Below are 22375 nucleotides of genomic sequence, written 5' to 3' on the forward strand. Positions count from 1 at the left end.
CCTGGCCATTAAGGTCATTTGGAGAATGAACCAGCAGATAGAAGACTTCTCTCTCTTCTTCCTCTTCTCTCTCGTTCTCGCTTGCTGTCACTTTGCCTTTTAAATAAATGAATCTTAAAAAAAAAAAAACTAAAAAGTGCCGGCGCCATGGCTCAACAGGCTAATCCTCCGCCTTGCGGCGCCAGCACACCGGGTTCTAGTCCCGGTCGGGGCACCGATCCTGTCCCGGTTGCCCCTCTTCCAGGCCAGCTCTCTGCTGTGGCCCGGGAGTGCAGTGGAGGATGGCCCAAGTCCTTGGGCCCTGCACCCCATGGGAGACCAGGAGAAGCCCCTGGCTCCTGCCATCGGATCAGCGCGGTGCGCCGGCCGCAGCGCGCCTACCGCGGCGGCCATTGGAGGGTGAACCAACGGCAAAAGGAAGACCTTTCTCTCTGTCTCTCTCTCACTGTCCACTCTGCCTGTCAAAAATTAAAAAAATAAATAAATAAATAAAAATAAAAATAAAAAAACTAAAAAGTAAAAATACCTCAGCTATGTTTGGTGACCATTTTAGATTATAGATTCTACTTCCCTCCAAAAGGTGCCACAACCAGGCCAACGGAGACCCGACCCTTGGTGACGCCATTTTAATCGTGTTAGTGGGTGGTGGCAGAAGCCGCAGTGGCAAAGAGAAGAGGGAAGAGTTCAGGCTTTGAGGGGGGTGTCCCCGAGGGCCCCGGCATCCTTTTCCATTCAACCACAGCTACAAAAGTGCGGATCTCCATGGGCTGCAGAGTGATGGCAGCCGGGTCAGGACGGTGCACAGGGGGGTTCCTTATGGGGCCTGAAGAGGAGCAGTGGAGGGCAAGAGTGAAGGGGTGCAGACGTCATCACCCAGTCACTCCCTCCCCTGGGCCTGTCTACACTCTGCACCAACAAACCCATCCCCAGAGCCTCAAACCCGATCCCTACATGACTTCCCTGGGTGGACCTTCCTCTGCAATGGCTGGCCCTCGCCCTCACACACCCAAAGCCACCCCAGGGGAGATGGATACCTTTGGAGAATTAGAAACCCATGAAGTCCCTCAAATCTTTGTTCCTGGGACCAAATTCTCTATTGCTACTGTGCTCAATGTACTTTGGACCCTGAAGCCCCAAGCCTGGATCTGCCCAGGGTCCTCGGGTTCTACACTGGATCCTGGCCCACATTCCCATGTCTCATATACCACCCCCAGCTGCCAGCCCCAGGCAGGAACCCACCCCACCCAGACTAGGTGCCCACCAGAGTTTGATGTCCACTTGAGCCTGGAGGCGCTGGCCCGGGGCTGGTTGGCCGCCAGTGTGGTCTCCTGCAGGCGGGTGATGGTGAAGGTGGAAAACAGGTCCTGCGAGAACCGTGGATGGGCTTGGTCAGTAGGGGCAAAACCAGGTATCCCCTCTTTATGTCTCTCTCTCTCTCTCCTTCACCCTCTCTCTGTCTCTCCTCTCTCCTGTTTCTTTCCCACCTCTGCTCTCCTTACCAGCAAATTCAAGGTCACGGGGGAGCTCAAGTTGTGGCCTGAGTCCTCCCCGCTGGCGAACTGGTGCTCCAAGCGCAGCAGCAGCGTCTCTGGGCCCCAGCGGGCCAGGGTGAGCAGGTGCACGGAGGGCGGGAGCTCCCGGTGCAGCCCTGAGAACTGCCAGGAGACACAAGTGGACTGATCAGAGAGGGGCATGGCTTGGAGGAAGGTGGTGGGGGCTCAGCAGAGGGGCATGGACAGGGTCCTGCAAGACTGAGCCACTGACACTATGGGGCAGCCATTAGTTGGGGGATGGTCCCAGCTATGTGGGTCTCAGAAAGGTGGAACTGATCTGACCATACGTCCAATTAGAGTCAGGGCAGGGGTGAAGATAGGGAGAGGCGGGGCGTCAGGGGAGGGTGAGGCAAGGCGGAGCCTGGGAGAGGAGAACGGTTGAGAAGGTGGGGTTCACCTGAGATGCAGCGGTGCCAAGGGGTTAGAGCTGGGGCTCCATGTGAGGGAACTGGGCAGGAGCTATCCTAGCTGCTGACCTGGCTTTTGCCTCCCGAGGTCAATTTAAGGTTCAGCAAGGTGGATCGCAGCTGAGCCACAGACAACCTGTACCCAGGCCAGCTCCGGGCTCAGGCTCCACTGCAATCCCAACTCACTGCCCACCATGCAGCCCCTCACCTGTGTGCGTTGGGCGGCTCCTGGGTGGTAGGGGGTGCCTGTAACCGGGGCCAACACCACTTGTGGGGCCAGGACCTCCTTCTGTGCCAGTAGCCGGTGCCCCACGGCCGCCTTGCCCACCACGTCCAGCAGTACAAGGTGGCGCCCTCGCACCCACGACCCCGAGCCCTCCTCCAGCAGCGGCTCCCCCAGTCCATGCTTATCATCAAGCAGCAGCTTTCGGTGCACCTGGAGAGAGTGTGGCCAGGAGAGGGTAAGGAGGCACCGGGTGTCCTTGTCCTTTGTCTTTAGGGGGTCAGTGTGGGAACTGGTGTGAGGACCCCTGCATGGCTGGAGCTCCCCCGCCCACTCACCATGAGCTCCAGGGAGCCGTCCTGCAGGCTGCTGCCCCCCTGTGAGCGATCTGTCAGCACCGTCAGCTGCTTCTTCCCGTCCTGGGGGCAGGGGTGAGTGTGAGGGTGGGGTGGGGAGCCAGCCCCAGCCCCCGGCACCTGGGAGATGCCGCCAGTGAGGAGCACTCCCCAATCTGTACCCCGGGAGGTGCAGGGTGGGGGAGGGTACCGTGATGTAAATTCGAGTGTTGACTGGATAGTAGTTCCCCGCCACTGGCTCTGTCTGGGTCAAGTTCCAGGTGGGCCGATAATTCCTCCTGGGGTGGGGGGAGATCATTTTGTCAGGCTGGGGGACTGGCTCCCCCAGTCTGCTCTCTTCCTTCTTCCTCTCCCTCCCACATTCACACCATCAGCCAGCGCCCCCACCCCTGGCCCCCACACATCACCACTGCCCCGTGGGTGCCCTGTGTCCCCCTCACCTCCTCTTCAGGATCTCCCGGCCATTGCTGTCCGTGTAGAAGTAGCCCTTGGTGTCCAGCGGTGTGTCGAAGCGACTGATCACTTCCTTCCCAAAACTGTCACTGTACCCAACAAGATAGCAAGCTCATGAGCCTCAACTAAACTCACTCTGTAGGAGGTGTTTGGAGCAGAAGTGAAGACACCAAAGGATTGGCCAGTGTCCCATATCAGAGTGAGTCCCTATGCAAGGCCATAAAGCAAGTCTCAGCAAATTCAAAAAAATTGAAATCATACCATGCATCTTCTCTGACCACAATAGAATGAAGCTGGAAATCAACAACTCAAGAATCTCTAGAGCATATGCAGACATATGGAGATTGAACAGCATGTTCCTGAATGAATGATGAGTCATAGAAGAAATTGAAAGAGAAATAACAAAACTCCTGGAAACAAATGAAGTTGACAATACGAACTTATGGGACACAGCAAAAGCAGTGTTAAGAAGGAAGTTTATAGCAGTTGGTGCCTACATGCAGAAATTGGAAACATACCAAATAAATGAGCAATAAATGCATCTCAAAGACTTAAAAAGAATAAGAAACCAAACTCCAAATTAGGAGGAAAGAAATAATTAAAATTAGAGAATAAACAAGATTGAAACAAAAAAGTACAAAAGATCAGTGAAATACGCCTCTGGTCTTTTAAAAAAATGAACAAAGTTGATACATCATTGGCACAATTAATCAAAATAAGAGGGAGAAGACCCAAATTAACAAGATCAGAGATGAAAAAGGTAATGTAACAACACATATCACAGAAATGAAAGAGTCATCAAGAATTACAACAAAGAGCTGTATGCCAACAAATTGGAAAATCTGGAACAAATGGATACGTTCCTGGACACATACAATCCACTCATACCAACTCATGAAGACATAAAAACCTAAACAGACCAATAACCAAGATGTAAATTGAATCAGTAATAAAGATCGTCCCAACAAAGAAAAGCCCAAGACTGGATGGCTTCACTGCTGAATTCTACCGGACTTATAAAAAAGAACTAACTCCGGGACCAGCACTGTCATTTAGCAGGTAAAGCTGCCACCTGCAGTGCCAGCATCCCATATGGGCTCTGGATCAAGTCCCAGCTGCTCCATTTCCTATCCAGCTCTCTGCTATGGCCTAGGGAAGCAGTAGAAGATGGCCCAAGTCCTTGGGCCCATGCACCCCATGGGATACCTGGAGGAAGCTCCTGGCTCCTGGCTTTGGATCGGTGCAACTCCAGCCATTGCTGCCATCTTGGGAGTGAACTAGTGGATGGAAGACCTCTCTCTCTCTCTCTCCCTCCCTCCTTTCCTCCCTCCCTCCGCCAATCTGTAACTCTACCTTTCAAATAAATAAATAAATCTTTAAAAAAAAAAAAAGAACTAATTCCAATTCTTCTCGAGCTACTCAAAACAATGGGAAGGGAGGGAATCCTCCCAAACTCCTTCTATGAAGCCTGCATCACCCTAATTCTTTTTTTTTAAAGATTTATTTATTTATTTATTTATTTGAAAGTCAGAGTTACACAGAGAGAGGAGAGAGAGAGAGAGAGAAAGAGAGAGGTCTTTCATCTGCTGCTTCACTCCCCAATTTGCTGCAATGGCTGGAGCTGTGCCTATCTGAAGCCAGGAGCCAGGAGCTTCTTCCAGGTCTCCCAGGTGGGTGCAGGAGCCCAAGGACTTGGACCATCTTCTACTGCTTTCCCAGGCCATAGCAGAGAGCTAGATTGGAAGTGGAGCAGCCGGGACTCAAACTGGTACCCATATGGGATGCCAGCACTTCAGGCCAGAGCATTAACATACTGCACCACAGTGCTGGCCCCCACCCTAATTCTTAAACCAGAAAAAGATACAACTGAGAAAGAGAACTATAGACCAATGTTCCTGATGAACATAGATACAAAAACCCTCCACAAAACAGTAGCTAACTGAATCAGACAACACATCAGAAAGATCATTTGCTCAGACCTGGGATGCAGGGATGGTTCAACAGTAATATATCAATGTGATACATCACATTAACAAACTGGAAAATAAAAATCATATGATTATCTCAATAGATGCAGAGAAAGCACTTAATAAAATACAACATCCTTTCCTGATGAAAACCTTAAGTAAATTGGGTATAGAAGGAACATTCCTGAGCACAGTCAAGGCAATTTATGACAAACCCACAGCCAGCGTCCTACTGAATGACAAAAAGTTGGAAGCATTCCCACTGAGATCTGGAACCAGACAAGGATGCCCACTCTCACCTTTGCTATTTAATATAGTCCTGGAAGTTTTAGCCAGAGCCAATAGGCAAGAAAAAAGAAATCAAAGGGATACACATTGAGAAAGAGCAAGTCAAACTATCTTTATTTGCAGATGACATGATTCTATATATAGGGCATCCGAAAGATTCCATTGAGAGACTATTGGAACTCATAAAAGAGTTTGGTAATGTGGCAGGATATACAATCAATACAAAAAATCAATAGCCATTGTATATACAGGCAAAGTCATGGTTGAGAAAGAACTTCTAAGATCAATATGATTCACAATATCTACAAAAAGTATTAAATACTTTGGAATAAATCTAACCAAGGATGTCAAAGATCTCTATGATGAAATGTATAAAACATTAGCCGGCGCCGTGGCTCAACAGGCTAATCCTCCGCCTTGCGGCGCCGGCACACCGGGTTCTAGTCCCGGTCGGGGCACCGATCCTGTCCCGGTTGCCCCTCTTCCAGGCCAGCTCTCTGCTGTGGCCAGGGAGTGCAGTGGAGGATGGCCCAAGTGCTTGGGCCCTGCACCCCATGGGAGACCAGGATAAGCACCTGGCTCCTGCCATCGGAACAGCGCGGTGCGCTGGCCGCAGCGCGCTACCGCGGCGGCCATTGGAGGGTGAACCAACGGCAAAGGAAGACCTTTCTCTCTGTCTCTCTCTCACTGTCCACTCTGCCTGTCAAAAAAAAAAAAAAGAAATGTATAAAACATTAAAGAAAGAAGTAGAATAAGAAACCAAAAAAGGAAAAATTTTCCATGTTCATGGATTGGAATAATCAATATCAACAAAATGTCCATACAACCAAAAGAAATTTATAGATTCACTGCAATCCCAATCAAAAAATTGACATTCTTCTCAGATCTAGAAAAAATGATGTTGAAATGCATATGGAAACACAAGAAATACTAAATAGCTAAAGCAGTCTTCTACAACAAACACAAAGCTGAGGGGAAGCATCCCAATACCAGATTTGAAGTCATACTACAGGGCAGTTATAATCAAAGCAGCCTGGTACTGGCACAAAAACAGACATGTAGACCAATGGAACAGAATAGAAACTCCAGAAACTAAACCATGCATCTACAACCAACTTCTCTTTCACAATGGAGCTAAAATCAATCCCTGGATCAAGGACAGTCTTTTAAACAAATGGTACTGGGAAAATTGGATCTCCACTTACAGAAGTGTGAAGCAAGACCCCTGTCATACACCTTACACAATCATCCACTAAGAATGGATCAAAGACCTAAATCTACTACCTGATGCCATCAAATTACTACAGAACACTGGGGAAACTCTGCAAATTGTTACCATAGGCAAAAACTACTTGGAAAAGACCTCAGAAGCACAGGCAACCAAAGCCAACATTGACAAATGGGATTACATCAAGCTAAGAAGCTTGTGCATTGCAAAAGAAGCACTCAGCAAAGTGAAGAGGCAACCAGAAGTGCTCCTGCTCCCTGCTCATGCAGACCCTGACAGGCAGTAAGGACAGCTCTGCCACCCACTCAAGAGACCCAGGTTGAATTCTCAGCTCCCGACTTTCATGTGTCCTGGCTCCAGCTCTTTCTGGCATTTGGAGTATCAACTAGTGGATAACAGAAATCTGTCTACCTGTTGCTGTCTCTCTGTGTAACCCCTTGGAGGGGAGATCTCTGTCTCTCTATTTCCATTTCTCTCCCTTTTGAATGAATAAATAAAGATTTCAAAGATTCAGGTTATTTTTGTTTCAAAGGCAGAATGACACAGAGAGAGGGAAAGAAGCAACAAAGAATTCTAACATCTGATGGTTCATCCCCATAATGGGCACAATGCCCAGGGCTAAGCAAGGGCGAAGCCAAGAGCCTGGAACTCCATTCAGGTTTCCATGGAAGGGAAAGGAAGTCAAATAGTTTGGCCATAATTTGCTGCTTTCCCAGGGACACAAGCAGGGAGCTGCATAGGAAGCAGAATAGTCAAGGGCTCCACAGGCCCATGGACATGGGATGTTGACATCACCAGCTGCCACTCCACTCACTGTGCCTTGAAGCCAGTCTCTTCTGTTTTTAAATTTTCAAAAAGAGGCTGGTGCCGCGGCTCACTAGGCTAATTCTTTGCCTGCAGCGCCAGCACCCTGGGTTCTAGCCCGGTTGGGGTGCCGGTTCTGTCCCAGTTGCTCCTCTTCCAGTCCAGCTCTCTGCTGTGGCCCAGGAAGGCAGTGGAGGATGGCCCAAGCCCTTGGGCCCTGCACCCGCATGGGAGACCAGGAGGAAGCATCTGGCTCCTGTCTTCGGATCGGCACAGTGCGCCGGCTGTAGCGGCCATTTGGGGGGGGGGTGAACCAACGGAAGGAAGACTTTTCTCTCTCTCTCTCTCACTGTCTAACTCAGCCTGTCAAAAACATTTTTTTTCAAAAAGAAAACTCACTCTACTTTCACCCACAGCCCAAGTATCAGCGCTCGTACTCACTGCAGAGGTATCGGCCCCACGGTCCACTCCAGCTCCAGGTGGCGCTGTCCGCGGTACAGGCGAACCACCTGGGAACACCAGGCTGAGAAGTTCTGGTGCACCTCCTGCACCAAGGGCGTCTGAGGACACACAGGGCAGAGGGTGGGGGTCAGCCCACCCTTGGGCAAGGAGAGCCGTGCAAATGCCCCCTGCTGTAAACCCTCCAGAAGCTTCCATCAGGTCAACCCCAAAACTGCACAGGAATCCTAGCCATTACCAGGACCTGCCTGGATGTGAAGTCCACACTTCCCTCTCAGTCACTGCCATAGAATTCCAGAGGAGGACACATGCGCTCATGGTCCACCAATTCTCCACCTCTCCTGCTTACAGCAGAGGCTGAGCTTGGCATGGGGAGACCTGGAAAAGACTTTCTTGTCCTATCTTCTCAGAGGCTGTTATTAGCTGTGTGACCGAAGCCTGCCCCCATGGAAAATGGCCATGGTGCTGTGAACAGTGTTGCCTACCCTCTCCCTTTCAACTGACTCAAATGTAGATGTGATGGCTGGAGGTGGAGATCCATTTTGGATCTCCAGGAAGCCGCATGTTGTAGAAAGCTGTGTGGTGAGACAGAGCAGGCCTGGGTGACTGTGGATCCATCCTGCTGGCCCCAGATGGAGTGGCCTGGCTTCCTGTTTCATCCATCTTGTTTGAGACACGGTGTAGTTGGACCATCAGGCACAACAGGCAAAACTGTATCCCAATCTCACGAACTGGCACAACGACATTCACGTCAAGAGGAATAATGTCATCTACCAGGCTCCTGGGCCTGCACACATGTGAGTCTTCCCATTGTCTGTCCTTCTCCCAACCTAAGAGGAAGCAGCAATGCAAGGCCTGGGAAAAATGCCCTTCCCAGCAGGTGCCTACACTGAATGCCACTCACTCAGGCATCTACCCAAGTCTCAACTCTCAAATCTCCACTCCCAGGATCACTTCCGCTTTCCACAGACCTTGCTGACTTCTGCAAGTACCTGTACTGGGCTCTCTCCATTCATGGTCCAAGTGGGAGGACCCCAGCCCTGAATTCCAGTGCTAAGAGTAGTCCTGACACCCACAGCAGGTGTGAATGCCTTCATGGGTGCTTCCTCGGGAGACAACCCACCCCCTCTTAGGTCTCAACCCTCTTATCTGAGGGAGGTGGGAACCCTCTCCCTTCTCCACCTCACACCTGGCACACCCCTGCCATACCCTACACCCCCACCCTCCACCCCCTTTGCCCAGTCATCATCATTCCTGGCCCCGGACCTTCAGCAGGTGGATCTCAGCCCAGCTGCTCATTGGGGATGGTTCCAGTTGGCTGGGTCTAAAGATGTAGGCACCAGAGACACCAGAGACATCAATGTTTTCCAAGTCCCATGGGTTAGCATTATACCTATAGTCAGGGCAGGTGAGAGTCAGGTAAGGGCTTCCAGCTCTATGCACCCCCTCCCTGGCCGATGATTCCCCTCTCACCAGAAAAATGACTGGCTCACGGGGAGCACAAGTTTCTGCTCCATGTCTTCAATCTGCATCAAGAAACCTGTCTTGATGCTGAATGTAGCCCGGATGTACTGGACAGAGAAAGGTGGACACATATGAATGACAGCAGCCTTAGCCAATGGCAGCTCTGTTCCTCCTAGAGCTGAGGACCTGCAGTCTCGCCTCCTCCTTTCCCCCTATCACTCCTCAAACTTGATCTCATTAGAGAATCCTAACAGCTGCACCTTTGTCACTCCACAGCCCTCCAGGAACGACACAGTTGGACCCTGACAGGTCTTCACTTTTATGTTCATGCCTCACATTCTGTCCCCCATAACTGCCTGGGGGCACCTGGGACATCCCAACTCCCATCACTCTCAGGAGACACAGCCTGGGAATCTGATACAGCCACCACGAAGCCAGCACCCACAGGAGCTCTAAGGGCCCCATGAATGTTTCGTTTCTTTTAACATCTAAAGACAACACAGAGGCCATCACTGTGGTGCAGCAAACTAAATCACTGATTCAGAGGTGGACACCTGTTTTCAGAGCTACAGTTCGACTCCAAGCCACTCTGGTTCCAATCCAACTTCTTGATAACACATCTGGGAAGGCAGCCCTAAATGGCTCAAGGGGCTGTGCTGCTGCTGCCCATCAAAGACCTGGATGAAGTCCCTGGTTCCTGGCTTCAGCAGGGGCAAATGTGGCCATTTAGAGAGTGAACCAGAACATGGAGGTTCTCTCTCTCTCTCTCTCTCTTTCTCTCTCTCTCTCTTTCTCCCCACCCCCTTTCCTTATCTGTGACTCTGCCTCTCAAATACCCAAACTTTTTGAAAAAAATTATATTTATTTATTTATTTATTTGAGAGGCAGAGTTGCCAACAGTGAGAGGCAGAGAGAGAGAGGAGACTTCCACCTGCTGGTTCACTCCCCAGATGGCAGTAATGACCAGAGCTGTGACAATCTGAAGCCAGGAGCTTCATCCGGGTCTCCCACATGGGTGCAGGGACCCAAGCACTTGGGTCATCTTCTGCTTTCTCCACCACAGCAGAGAACTGGATCAGAAGTAAACAGTCGGGACTAGAACCAGTGCCCATATTGGATGTTGGCACTACAGGCAGAGGATTAACTTACTGCACCACAGTGCTGACCCCACAAATACATGAACTCCAATTTAATCTTCAAATTCAATACATACACAAAATTGGATTCCTCCACCTGCACTAGGCTGTCACAAGTCTCTTCATGTTACCTACAATCACGCTGGGACCTCACAACAGCCCCCAGAAAGACACTGAGGTTCACATGAAGGAGACACACACAAGGTCACACCACCAGGGCAGTGAGGTGGTGGTAGACCACAAAGATAGAAACCACCAACCCAGAGCCCACACAGCTCACCACGACACAAGGGAAAAGGATATAAAAGGAGTCTCACCTCGTTTTGGATAACCAAGACACCAGCCCTGGACTTCTGGAGGATGGGTTCGGGGCTGTGGGCCTTGGGATTCTGGAGAGAGACTCGGGCTACGGAGTAGATGCTGAAGCCCAAGGCTGGCACCGAGGCGGAGAACAGCAGCTCTGGGCTGGGCTTCTGGCCCTCTGCTTGGGGCAGCAGCAGCACCTCGGGGAAGGGAGGGGGAAGCTGAGCCAAGAGGCACTGGGTGCGCACAGAAAGCATCACACTCAGTACAGCAGGCAGCAAACTCAAGGAGGGGAGGGAGCCCTGGGGAGGGAGGAGAGAGACGGGGGAGGCAATGGAGGGAGGAAGGACTGCAGGGGAGGAGGAGGCTCAAGGGAGGAGGCCGTCTGGGAGGCAGGGGCTCTCCAGAAACACGGAGGAAATGTCCTGGGGGGATTAAAGGGGGCAACTCAGGTGGGAGAGATGCTCCGAGGGGGGCTGATGCTAAGGGCCAGAGTGGGCAGAGATCTGCAGGGACAGGAGGTGACCACGAGGGGGAGGGCCGTGCCCATGGGTGTCCACGGGTGACAGTCCCTGAAGGGGCTCACATCGCTGGGCACAGCATGGCCACTGGGGTCCTTCACGAGGAAAGCGCCTGCACTGACCGGCAGCCGCACCATGCGGCCCACCTTCCTGGCCAGGGGGTTGTAAATGGTGACCTGGAACTGGGGGAGGGGGACAGGCAGGGCGGGGTCACAGCACGCATTCTCTAAACCTTGGGTGGCGACATCACTGGTGACCCTGGTGTGGTCGCCAACCTCCACCTTGGTCTCTGTCCTGCCCTGGGGTAGCAGATCCTCAGGAAATCTCACCCAGAAGGGCCGAAGATATAAATTACCTAACCTCCCCTGCAAGAGCCATCAGCTGCAGCCCTGCCTCCTCCTCGCCCTGACCCACCACCTGAGGGGTCACCTCCCCCTGGGGCCCCGCCCAAGGCACCTGCCTCCCGCCCCGCCCCCACCCCGGCTCACGCGCGCCGACGTCTGGCTGAGCGGGCAGACGCTGATGTTGAGCTCCGGGCAGATGGAGAAAGCCTCCTGGGAGCCGCTGAGCCGCGCCAGGGCGTTGCTCAGGAGAACCTGGGGAGCAGCGCCACGGGGCGGCCTCGCTCTAAACGCACACCCCGGTTCAATCCCCCTCATCCCGGCCACACCCCTGCCAGACTCAACCAGGCCCCAATACCCAGGCCTCGCTCCTTCCCTTCTTCGCCCTGCCCTTGTCAGAAGCCCTTAGAGGGTCCACTTCACCACCCTCCCTATACCATCGCCGCCCCTTTCTCTCAACACCCATTCGCCCCCAAGGCCCTGACGCTGACCCTACTCTCCCAGGCCAAGAGGCCACTTGCGTCTGCCTTTGCCCACACTCTGTGACCCCGCCTCTTCCAGTATCCACCTGGTCTCTCCCAGCCTAGGCCCCGCCCCTTCCTCTCTCTGCCTCTTCCTCTTTTGGGCCCCCGGCTGGCGCACCTCGCAGCGCCCCCAGCCGGCAGCCAGCCGGCGTGCGTAGTCTTCAGCCACGAGCTGGCGGGAGGTGCCCGTGATGGCGTCGTGGTGCTGCAGCACCGCCATGGCCTCCTCTGCGGGCACACAGGGGCTGGGCAGGGTCTGCATAGCACTCACGGCCCAGCCCCGAAAAGAAAGAAAAGTCCCCTGGGAGAGGGCATCTTAAGGGCGCTAAGGGACCTGGGGAAACGCAGGGCTGGATCCCACCTGCAGCCCCTCTCCCGTCCCCACTCCCGCGCCGGCCGACCCCTACCTAGGGGAGCGCTGTCTCCTGACCCATAGGGGCCCACGTTGGCCGCAGGGCCCGCCAGCGCCTCCAGCTGCTTGCACACCTGGGGAGCAGTGCACAAGTTCAGGCTCCTGGTCTAAGGGGCCTCCTGGCTGCCCCCTCCCGCCAGCGCCGCCCACCTGCAGGAAGTTGTAGCTGACGCGCTCATAGCGCTTGAGGGCCGGCCGGCTGGAGAAGTAGCCGGTCCAGAACTGGTAGGGGCCATTGGCATAGGGAAAGAAGTCGTCCTCTTTCAGCGACCTGCGCCGGTGGAGAGGGCGGAGTCACGAGGCGCGGGACGTGCCAACTCCCCGGCCCCCCAGGACCTCCAAATACCAGGTGAGGTTGGCCTTGTTCAGCTCCCAGAGGTAACAAGCTGGGGTGGAGTAGAGCACGTGGACGCGGCTCCCGTTTGCCTGCTGCTGGGGGGAGGCAAGTAGGTGAGCCCTCGGGGACAGCGCTGCGTCCCCGGGACCCACAGCTGCGCACATCAGACCTCCCACCCGGCGCCCACAGGTTTGCATGCGGTCAGCTCGGGTGCTGAGTCCACCTTCTGAGTGTGCACCATTGCTCTCGTGGGAAAAAGAATACTGGGCAAAAACATTACCATCCTTGGAAATACTCAGGGTTAATGCAGAAATACATCTGGAGTTTGCCTAAAACCGTTTCATGAGTCCAATTACATCATGAACAACGTTCGTGGGGAATCAGTGTGACGTTATAGGGTAGGAGTCACTATTTTCAGACCTGTCAGGTTGTCGCCAAGACACAGTTTCTATAATGAATGGACACTCGCCTTCAACTCCCACTCAGATAAAGGTGACATGCATGAGCAGAAAGATGTGTGTCCTGCCATGCTGTGTCGCGGTGCACACAGTAGGTACTCAGTGAACATTTCCATGAATGAGGGGATGTGCACGTATGGACAAACATGTGTCTACACACATACATTCATACATACATACATTCCCCCAGGATCCACAGGGGAGTGGTTCCACGACCCCAAGCAGATAACCAGATCCACAGATCACGAGTCCCTTGCGTGGTATTTGCACAGCACCCGTGCACATCCTCCCAATACTTTAAATCATCTTGAATGAAATAGTCGCTGCACAGCGTGGCTCAGGGTGAAATTACAGGAAAAATATGTAGGGCGGGCATCTGGTAGGACAGTTAAGATGCACCTGTGGATCCCCACATCCCACATTAGAACACCTGCTGGGTTCAAACTCCAGCTCTGTCCCAATCCAGCTCTCAGCTCATGAACACCCTGGAAGATAGCAGGTGCTCACTCAATTGTGTGGATCCCTAGGAGACCTGGAGTGAGTTCCCCTCTCCTGGCTTTGGTCTTGCCAAAAGGACATCACAGGCATTTAGTGAGTAGACCAACGGATGGAAGATCTCACTGTGTGTGCCTGTATTTCTGCTAAAAATGAAAGTAAAGAAAGGAAAAATTTGTAAATATAATAGGGAAGGAACTGGCATTTTGGTGCAGGTGCAGTCAATACTTGGACAGGTGCATCCCACACTGGAGGGCTGGGATCACATCCCAGCTACTCCGTGCTTCTAATTCTGTCTGCTGCTGATGCATCCAGCACACAGCATGTGATGGCCCAAGTCCTTGAGTTCCTGTTCCCCATCAGAGAGACCAGGATGGACGTCCTGGCTCCTGCTGTTGGCCTGTGCAGTCCTAGGTGCTCCAGGCATATGGGACTATGAACCTGCAGATGGAAAATCTATCCTCCCTCATTCTCTCTCTCTCTCTCTCTCTCTCTCTCTCTCTCTCTCTCTCTCTCATTCCTACCTCCTTCCCTTCCTTTCAAGTAAAGATTAAAATAAATAAATTACATTTTTAAAAATAAAATAAGGACTTGGTATAGTTGTGTAGCAGGTTAAGCCACCACTTGGACATTTGCATCCCATAATAAAGGGCCTGGTTAAAATCATGGCCACTCCCATCTTCTGACCTGCTGCCTGCTAACAATCCTGGAAACCGACAGATGTTATTCTGAGTGCTTGGGTTCCTGCCACTCATGTGAGGGACCCAGCATCAGTTCACAACCTGCAGTCTCAGCCTGGCCCAGCCTTGGCCACTGTAGCTATTTGGGGGTGAACCAGCAGTTGGAAGATCTCTGTCTGTTATCTGTCTCTCTCCGCCTTTCAAATAAAAATGACAATAAGTATCTTAAAATCTAAAACTGAAACTGGAAGAGGGATGCCAAGAATACAAAAGATATGTGATTACAGACACAAGTGACAGAAGGGCGCTACATGGGTGGTATTGATGAGAGAGGAAGGGGCCAGGATCCAAGGAATGCAGGCAGCATCTGGAAGCTGGAAAAGGTAAAGACGCAGGTTCTCTCCCAAAGAATCCAGAAGGCGCCCAGCCCTGCCCACACCTCTGGCCAGCCCAGTGTGATCTGTTCTCGACTGCTGACCTATAGAACTGGGGGATCACAGATTTCTGATGTTTTGAGCTGCTCAGTTTGTGGTCATTTGTCACAGAAGCAAGAGAACACTAAGACGGCACCTGTAGCTGTGCCCATGACCCAGGCCCCTGCACCCAAGTACGCTCTGGGACAGGAGCACCACAGGGCCGGGACACTGACCTCTGAGTTGACCAGCTGGATGAGCTTGTCAAGGTTACTGAACCACATGTCGGCGTTCTCATAATGGAAGTCATCACCCATGGTTATCACAGTGTGGTTGGTGCGGTAGGACCGGCGCTGCAGGGCAAAGGCAGTTCTCAGTCTATGCTGTCTCTGGACACCCCTGTGTCTAGAATTGTTTTGATCTATACAAGTGTGCCAAAAAAAAATTCATGGAAAATTGAATTAAAAATAAATTGAGGGGCTGGTGCTCTGGTGTATCAGGTAAAGCCGCCGCCTACAATGCCAGCATCACATATGGGTGCCAGTTCGAGTCCTGGCTGCTCCACTGCCCATCCAGCTCTTTGCTAAGGCCTGGAAAAACAGTAGAAGATGGCCCATAGTCCTTGGGTTCCTGCACCTGTGTGCGAAGACCCAAAGGCTTAAGCTCCTGGCTCCTGGCTTCGGATCGGTGCAGCTCTAGTTGTTGCAGCCATCTGGGGAATGAATCAGTGGATGGAAGACTTCTCTTTCTCTCTGCCTCTCCTTCTCTCTCTGCATAACTCTGACTTTCAAATAAATAAATAAATCTTTTAAAAAAGATAAATTGATTTTGGTACAAAACAATATTGAAACCCATGCAAAAATGTTTTGTGATATACAGTTTGATGAGCTTTTCAAAGACTCCACCTATGTGATCAAGGATATCAGTGCAGCAGTCACAGTGGGAGATTCCACATGCTCAGCGTTTCCTGGTTACCTGCTGAGAGACATTGCTGGGGAAACTGAACTTATACTGAGGACTACACAGATCCTTTGGATGGTCCTTAGGACAGAGGAGATGAATATTATACCCACTGGGGCTAGCACTCAGGCACTAGTCTCCATTGAGCAGAGGAGCTCAGCTGAACAGAATGAATTTCCCTTACAATTAAATAAAAGGAGAGAGAGAGAGAGAGAGAGAGAGATTTACCACACCAAACCTGGGTATGTAACCTTAGGCACGCCCTTAACCCTGACCCTGGAGAACTGAACAGAGCTCTCTGGCCACATCCACTACAAGTCTCTAGATAGTCACTGAAAGGAGACATTGCACTCACTTATCTAGAGTCATACTAAAAAGATAAAAGCCTTCACAGAAAAAAAAAAAGAGCCAATGAGTGTCTCCACATATGCTGAATAATAAACACACCAATTCAAGAAACAAGAATAAGGAAGACAACATGATGCCCCCAAAATAACATGACACTTCAATACTAGATTGTGAATATTATGGAAGAAATGCAAGAAATGGAATTCAAAAAATTCATCATAATATTACATAGAAATGGGGCCAGCACAGTGGCTTACTTGGTTAATCCTCATGGCACCGGCATCCCATAGGGGTGCCGGGTTCTAGTCCTGGTTGTTCCTCTTCCAGTCCAGCTCTCTGCTGTGGCCTGGGAAGGCAGTGGAGAATGGCTCAAGTGCTTGGGCCCCGCATGGGAGACCAAGAGGAGGCACCTGGCTCCTGGCTTTGGATCAGTGTGCCGTAGTGGCCATTTTGGGGGTGAACCAAAGAAAGGAATACCTTTCTCTCTCTCTCTCTCTCTCTCTCTCTCACTGTCTAACTCTGCCTAATAAAAAAAATTACATAGAAGTAATCAGAAGCAAATGCGTGAACTACTGAAATCCATACATGACCTGAAAGAAAATTTCTGTCATGAAATTGAGATCTTAAAGAGGAATCAAAATGAAATGAAGAATTCACTAGAACACATAAAAAAATACAGTGGAGAGCCTTAACAACAGAATTGGTGAAGCAGAAGAAAGAATATCCGAACACAAAGCACAAGAAATTATACAGTCAAACCAAAGACAAGAAAAGGAAAATAGGAAACTAAAAAAACACTGTTGGGAATCTGCAGGATACTATAAAAAGACCCAATATACTGGTATTAGGACTTCCTGAGGGCATGGAAAGAGAAAAAGGATTAGAAAGCCTTTTTAGTGAAATAATAACAGAAAACTTCCCTAGTTTGGAGAAATAAAGGGACATCCAAATATAGGAAGCACGTAGAACTCCTAATAGACATGACCAGAAAAGATCCTCACCACGACACATTGTAATCATGTTCACCATGGTAAAACATAAAGAGAATATTCTAAAATGTGCATAAGAGAAATGCCAGATTAGTTCAGAGGATCTCCAAGTAGACTCACAGTGGACTTATCAGAAACCCTACAGGCTAGGAGAGAATGGCAAACTATAGCCTAAGTCTTAAGAGGAAAAAAAAAGTCATCTCAGAATATTATACCCTGCAAAGCTCTCATCTATGAATGAAGGTGAAATAAAGACCTTCCACAATGAACAGAAATTGAAAGAATTTGTCAAGACCCATCCAGCCCTACAATAGATGCTTAAGGATGTGTTGCACACAGAAACACAGATCCATGATCATTACTATGAAAGAAAATAAAGGAAGAAAATCTCTCAGTAAAAGTTCAAAGGAAATTCAAAGTCAAAAAATAGAAATATTTTTGTGAAAATTGAAGGTCAAATTCATTACTCATCAATAGTCACCTTAAATGTAAATGCCCTCAACTCTCCAGTTAAAAGAAACAAACTGGCTGAATGGATTAAAAAATAAAACCCATCTATTTGCTGCCTAGAAGAAACACAATTCACCAACAAAGATGAACACAGACTGAAAGTGAAAGGATGGAAAAAGATATTCCATGCTAACAGAAACCAAAAAAGAGCTGGAGTAGCCATCCTAACATCAGACAAAATAAATTTTAACGAAAAAACTGCTATAAGAGATGAAGAAGGGCGTTATTTAAGGGATCACTTCAACAGGTAGATATAACTATTATAAACATATGTGCACCTAATTGCAGGGCACCTGGCTATTTAAAAGAAATGTTAAGGGATTTAAAGTGAGACTTAGAATCCAATACAATAGTATTGGGGTACTTCAATACTCCACTTTCAGCAGTGGACAGATCATCCACACAGAAAATCAACAAGGAAACAGCAGATTTAATCGAAACTATAGACCAAATGGATCTAACATATATCTACAGAACTTTTCATCCTACAGTTTTAGGATACACATTCTTCTCAGCAAGGCATAGAACTTTCTCTAGGATTGATCACATGATAGGCCATAAAGCAAGTATCAGCAAATTGAAAAAAATTGAAACCATACCATGCATCTTCTTGGACTACAATGGAATGAAGCTGGAAATCAGCAACTCAGGAATCTCTAGAGTACATGCAAACACATGGAGACTGAACAACATGCTCATGAATGAACAGTGGGTCATAGAAGAAATCAAAAGAGAAATTTAAAAATTTTCTGGAAACAAATTAAGATGACAACACAACATATCAAAAAATATGGGATACAGCAAAAGTAGTGCTAAGAGGAAAGTTTATAGCAATTGGTGCCTACATCAAGAAAATGGTAAAGCACCAAATAAATGAGCTATCAATGCATCTCAAGGATCTAGAAAAAAACGACAGCAAACCAAAGCCAAAACCAGTAGAAGGAAATAAATAATTAAAAATTAGAGGAAAAAATCAACAAAATTTTAATCCAAAAATACAATACAAAAGATCAGCAAAACAAAGAGCTGGTGCTTTGAAAAAATAAACAAAACTGACACACCATTGGCCCAACTAACCAAAAAAAAAAAAAAAAAGGAGAGAGAAGACCCAAATCAATAAAATTAGGAATGAAAAGGAAATGTAACAACAGACACCACAGAAATAAAAAGAATCATCAGGAATTACTACAAAGAGCTGTATGCCAACAAACTGTGAAACCTAGAAGAAATGGATATATTCCTGGACACATATATCCTACGTAAATTGAGCCATGAGAACATAGAAAACCTAAACAGACCCATTAGCAAGATGGAAACTGAATCAGAAATAAAGGCCCTCCCAACATAGAAAAACCAGGACCAGATGGCTTCGCTGCTGAATTCTACCATTCATTTACAGAAGAACTAACTCCAATTCTTCTCAAGTTATTCAAAAGAATTGAAAAATAGGGAATCCTCCCAAATTCCTTCTACAATGCCAGCATCACTTTAATTCCTAAACCTGAAAAAGATGCAACAGAGAAAGAAAATTAGATGCCAATTTCCATGATGAACATAGAAGCAAAAATCCTCAACACATTCTAGGCAAATGAATCCAACAACACATCAGAAAGATCATCCACCTAGATCAAGTGGGATTTATCCCTGATATGCAAGGATGGTTCAGCATCTGCAAATCAAACAATGTGATGCATCACATTAACAAACTGCTGAACAAAAACCATAGGATTATCTCATTAGATGCAGAAAAAGCATTTGATAAAATATAACACCCTTTCATGATGAAAACTCTAAGCAAATTAGATATAGAAGAAACATTCCTCAACACAATTAAGGCAATTTATGACAAACTCAAGGCCAGCATGAATGAGGAAAAGTTAGAAGCATTCCCACTGAGATCTGGTACCAGAGAGGAATGCCACTCTAATCATTCCTATCCAGTATAGTCCTGGAAGTTTTAGCCAGAGCCATTAGGCAAGAAAAATAATTCAAAGGGATACAAAGGAGGAAGTCAAACTACTCCTATTTGCAGATGACATGATTCTACATATAAAAGATCCAAAAAGCTCCACTAAGAGACTATTGGAACTCATAGAAGAGTTTGGCAAAGTAGCAGGATATAAAGCCAATACCCAAAAATCATTAGGCTTTGCATACACAGACAATGTCATGGCTGAGAAAGAACGTCTATGATCAATCCAATTCACAATAGCTACAAAAAAACAAATACCTTGGAATAAATTTAACCAAGGATGTCAAAGATCTCTATGATGAGAATTACTAAACATTAAAGAAAGAAATAGAGGCCGGCGCCGCGGCTCACTAGGCTAATCCTCCGCCTTGCGGCGCCAGCACACCAGGTTCTAGTCCCGGTCGGGGCGCCGGTTCTGTCCCGGCTGCCCTCTTCCAGGCCAGCTCTCTGCTGTGGCCAGGGAGTGCAGTGGAGGATGGCCCAAGTGCTTGGGCCCTGCACCCCATGGGAGACCAGGAGAAGCACCTGGCTCCTGCCATCGGATCAGCGCGGTGCACCGGCCGCAGCGCGCCAATCGCGGTGGCCATCGGAGGGTGAACCAACGACAAAGGAAGACCTTTCTTTCTCACTGTCCACTCTGCCTGTCAAAAAATAAAAAAAAAAGAAAGAAATAGAAAAAGATACCCAAAAAATGGAAAAATCTTCCATGTTCATGGATTGGAAAAACCAATGTCATCAAAATGTCCATTCTTCCAAAAGCAATTTATAGATTCAATGAGATACCAATCAAAATACCAAAGACATTCTTCTCAGATCTAGAAAAAATGATGCTGAAATTCATATGGAGGCACAGGAGACCTAGAATAGCTAAAGCAATCTTATACAACAAAAACAAAGCTGGAGGCATCACAATACCAGATTTTTTTTTTTACAGGCAGAGTGGATAGTGAGAGAGAGAGAGAGAGAGAGAAAGGTCTTCCTTTTTCCGTTGGTTCACCCCCCAATGGCCGCTGGGGCCGACGTGCAGCAGCCGGCGCACTGCGCTGATCTGAAGCCAGGAACCAGGTGCTTCTCCTGGTCTCCCATGCAGGTGCAGGGCCCAAGGACTTGGGCCATCCTCCACTACACTCCCGGGCCATAGCAGAGAGCTGGACAGGAAGAGGAGCGACCCGGCGCCCCAACCGGGACTAGAACCTGGTGTGCCGGCACCATAGGCAGAGGATTAGCCTATTGAGCCGTGGCGCCAGCCAATACCAGATTTTAAGACATACTACAAGGCAATTAGAATAAAAACAGTCTGGTACCAGCACAAAAACAGATGAGTAGACCAATGGAACATAACAGAAACACCAGAAATCAATCCAAACATCTACAACCAACTTATATTTGATCAAGGAGCTAAAACCAATCCCTGGAGTAAGGACAGTCTCTTCAACAAATGGTGCTGGGAAAACTGGATTTCCACATGCAGATGTATGAAACAAGACTCATACCTTCCACCTTACACAAAAATGTACTCAACATGGATTAAAGATCTAAATCTATGACCTGACACCATCAAAGTATTATAGAACATCAGAGAAACCCTGCAAGACATTGATACAGGCAAAGAGTTCTTGAAAAAGACCCCAGAGGTGCAGGCAGTCAAAGCCAAAATTAACACATGGCATTACTTCAAATGGAGAAGTTTCTGTACCGCAAAACAAAGTCAGGAAAGTGAAGAGGCAACCAACAGAACAGGAGAAATTATTTGCAAACCATGCAACTGATAAAGGGTTAATAACCAGAATATATAAAGAGATCAAGAAACTCCACAACAACAAAACAAACAACCCAGTTAAGAAATGGGCAAGGACTTAAACAGACATTTTTCAAAAGAGGAAATCCAAATGGCCAACAGACACATGAAAAAATACTCAGGATCACTAGCCATCAGGGAAATGCAAATCAAAACGACAATGAGGTTTCACCTCACCCCAGTTAAAATGGCTTTCATACAGAAATCTACAAACAACAAATGGTGGTGAGGATGTGGGGGAAAAGGTACCCTGATCTACTGTTGGTAGGAATGCAAACTGGTAAAACCACTTTGGAAGACAGTTTGGAGATACCTCAGAAATCTGAATATAGTCCTACCATACAAGCCAGCCATCCCACTCCTTGAAATTTACTCAAGGGAAATGAAATCAGCAAATAAAAGAGTTATCTGCACCCCCATGTTCATTGCAGCTCAATTCACAATAGCTAAGACATGGAATCAACCTAAATGCCCATCACCAGAAGACTGAATAAAGAAACTATGGGATATGTACTCTATGGAATACTATACAGCAGTAAAAAAAATCCTGTCATTTGCAACAAAATGGATGAATCTGGAAAACATCATACTTAGTGAAATAAGCCAGTCCCAAAGAGACAAATATTGTGTGTTCTCCCTGATCTGTGATAACTAACAGAGCACCTAAAAGGAAACCTGCAGAAGTGAAATTGACACTGTGAGAAGCAATGACTTGAACAGTCCTTGTCTTGACTGTTGAGGAACAGCTTATTATTTTATTTTTTTACTATTTTCTTCTTCTACTTAATACCATTGGTTGAACTTTTTTATTTAACACAGAATTATTCATAGGTATTTAAATCCAATTGAAAATAGACCCAGTAAAAAATAAGAGTGGGAATAAGAGAAGGGAGAGATGTACAGTTCTGTACACATTCCCATGGTGTTACCCCTAAAGGTAAACTTAAAAACTTGCCATGGGACTCCAAATCCCATT

The 22375-nt window shown here is 48.4% G+C and overlaps 1 protein-coding gene across 1 annotated transcript in view; it reads right to left on the reverse strand.

The window, feature by feature from the left end:
* Positions 1–576: 576 nt before the first annotated feature.
* The window catches only part of LOC133749863 (lysosomal alpha-mannosidase-like), a 29339-nt gene continuing 7540 nt past the window's right edge, over positions 577–22375 (reverse strand). The window contains exons 7-24 of the mRNA XM_062179225.1: positions 15059–15175; positions 12786–12868; positions 12590–12710; positions 12435–12513; positions 12146–12255; positions 11651–11758; positions 11228–11344; positions 10656–10841; positions 9212–9309; positions 9005–9131; positions 7721–7839; positions 2980–3081; positions 2730–2817; positions 2522–2602; positions 2169–2396; positions 1500–1655; positions 1262–1364; positions 577–823 (exon numbers count right to left, since the gene is read on the reverse strand). Of these exons, the coding sequence (XP_062035209.1) occupies positions 636–823; positions 1262–1364; positions 1500–1655; positions 2169–2396; positions 2522–2602; positions 2730–2817; positions 2980–3081; positions 7721–7839; positions 9005–9131; positions 9212–9309; positions 10656–10841; positions 11228–11344; positions 11651–11758; positions 12146–12255; positions 12435–12513; positions 12590–12710; positions 12786–12868; positions 15059–15175 (2211 nt within the window). The 3' untranslated portion in view covers positions 577–635. The remainder of the gene's footprint in view (positions 824–1261; positions 1365–1499; positions 1656–2168; positions 2397–2521; positions 2603–2729; positions 2818–2979; positions 3082–7720; positions 7840–9004; positions 9132–9211; positions 9310–10655; positions 10842–11227; positions 11345–11650; positions 11759–12145; positions 12256–12434; positions 12514–12589; positions 12711–12785; positions 12869–15058; positions 15176–22375) is intronic.

This window comes from Lepus europaeus, chromosome 20 (assembly GCF_033115175.1).
Source record: "Lepus europaeus isolate LE1 chromosome 20, mLepTim1.pri, whole genome shotgun sequence".
NCBI lineage: Eukaryota > Metazoa > Chordata > Mammalia > Lagomorpha > Leporidae > Lepus > Lepus europaeus.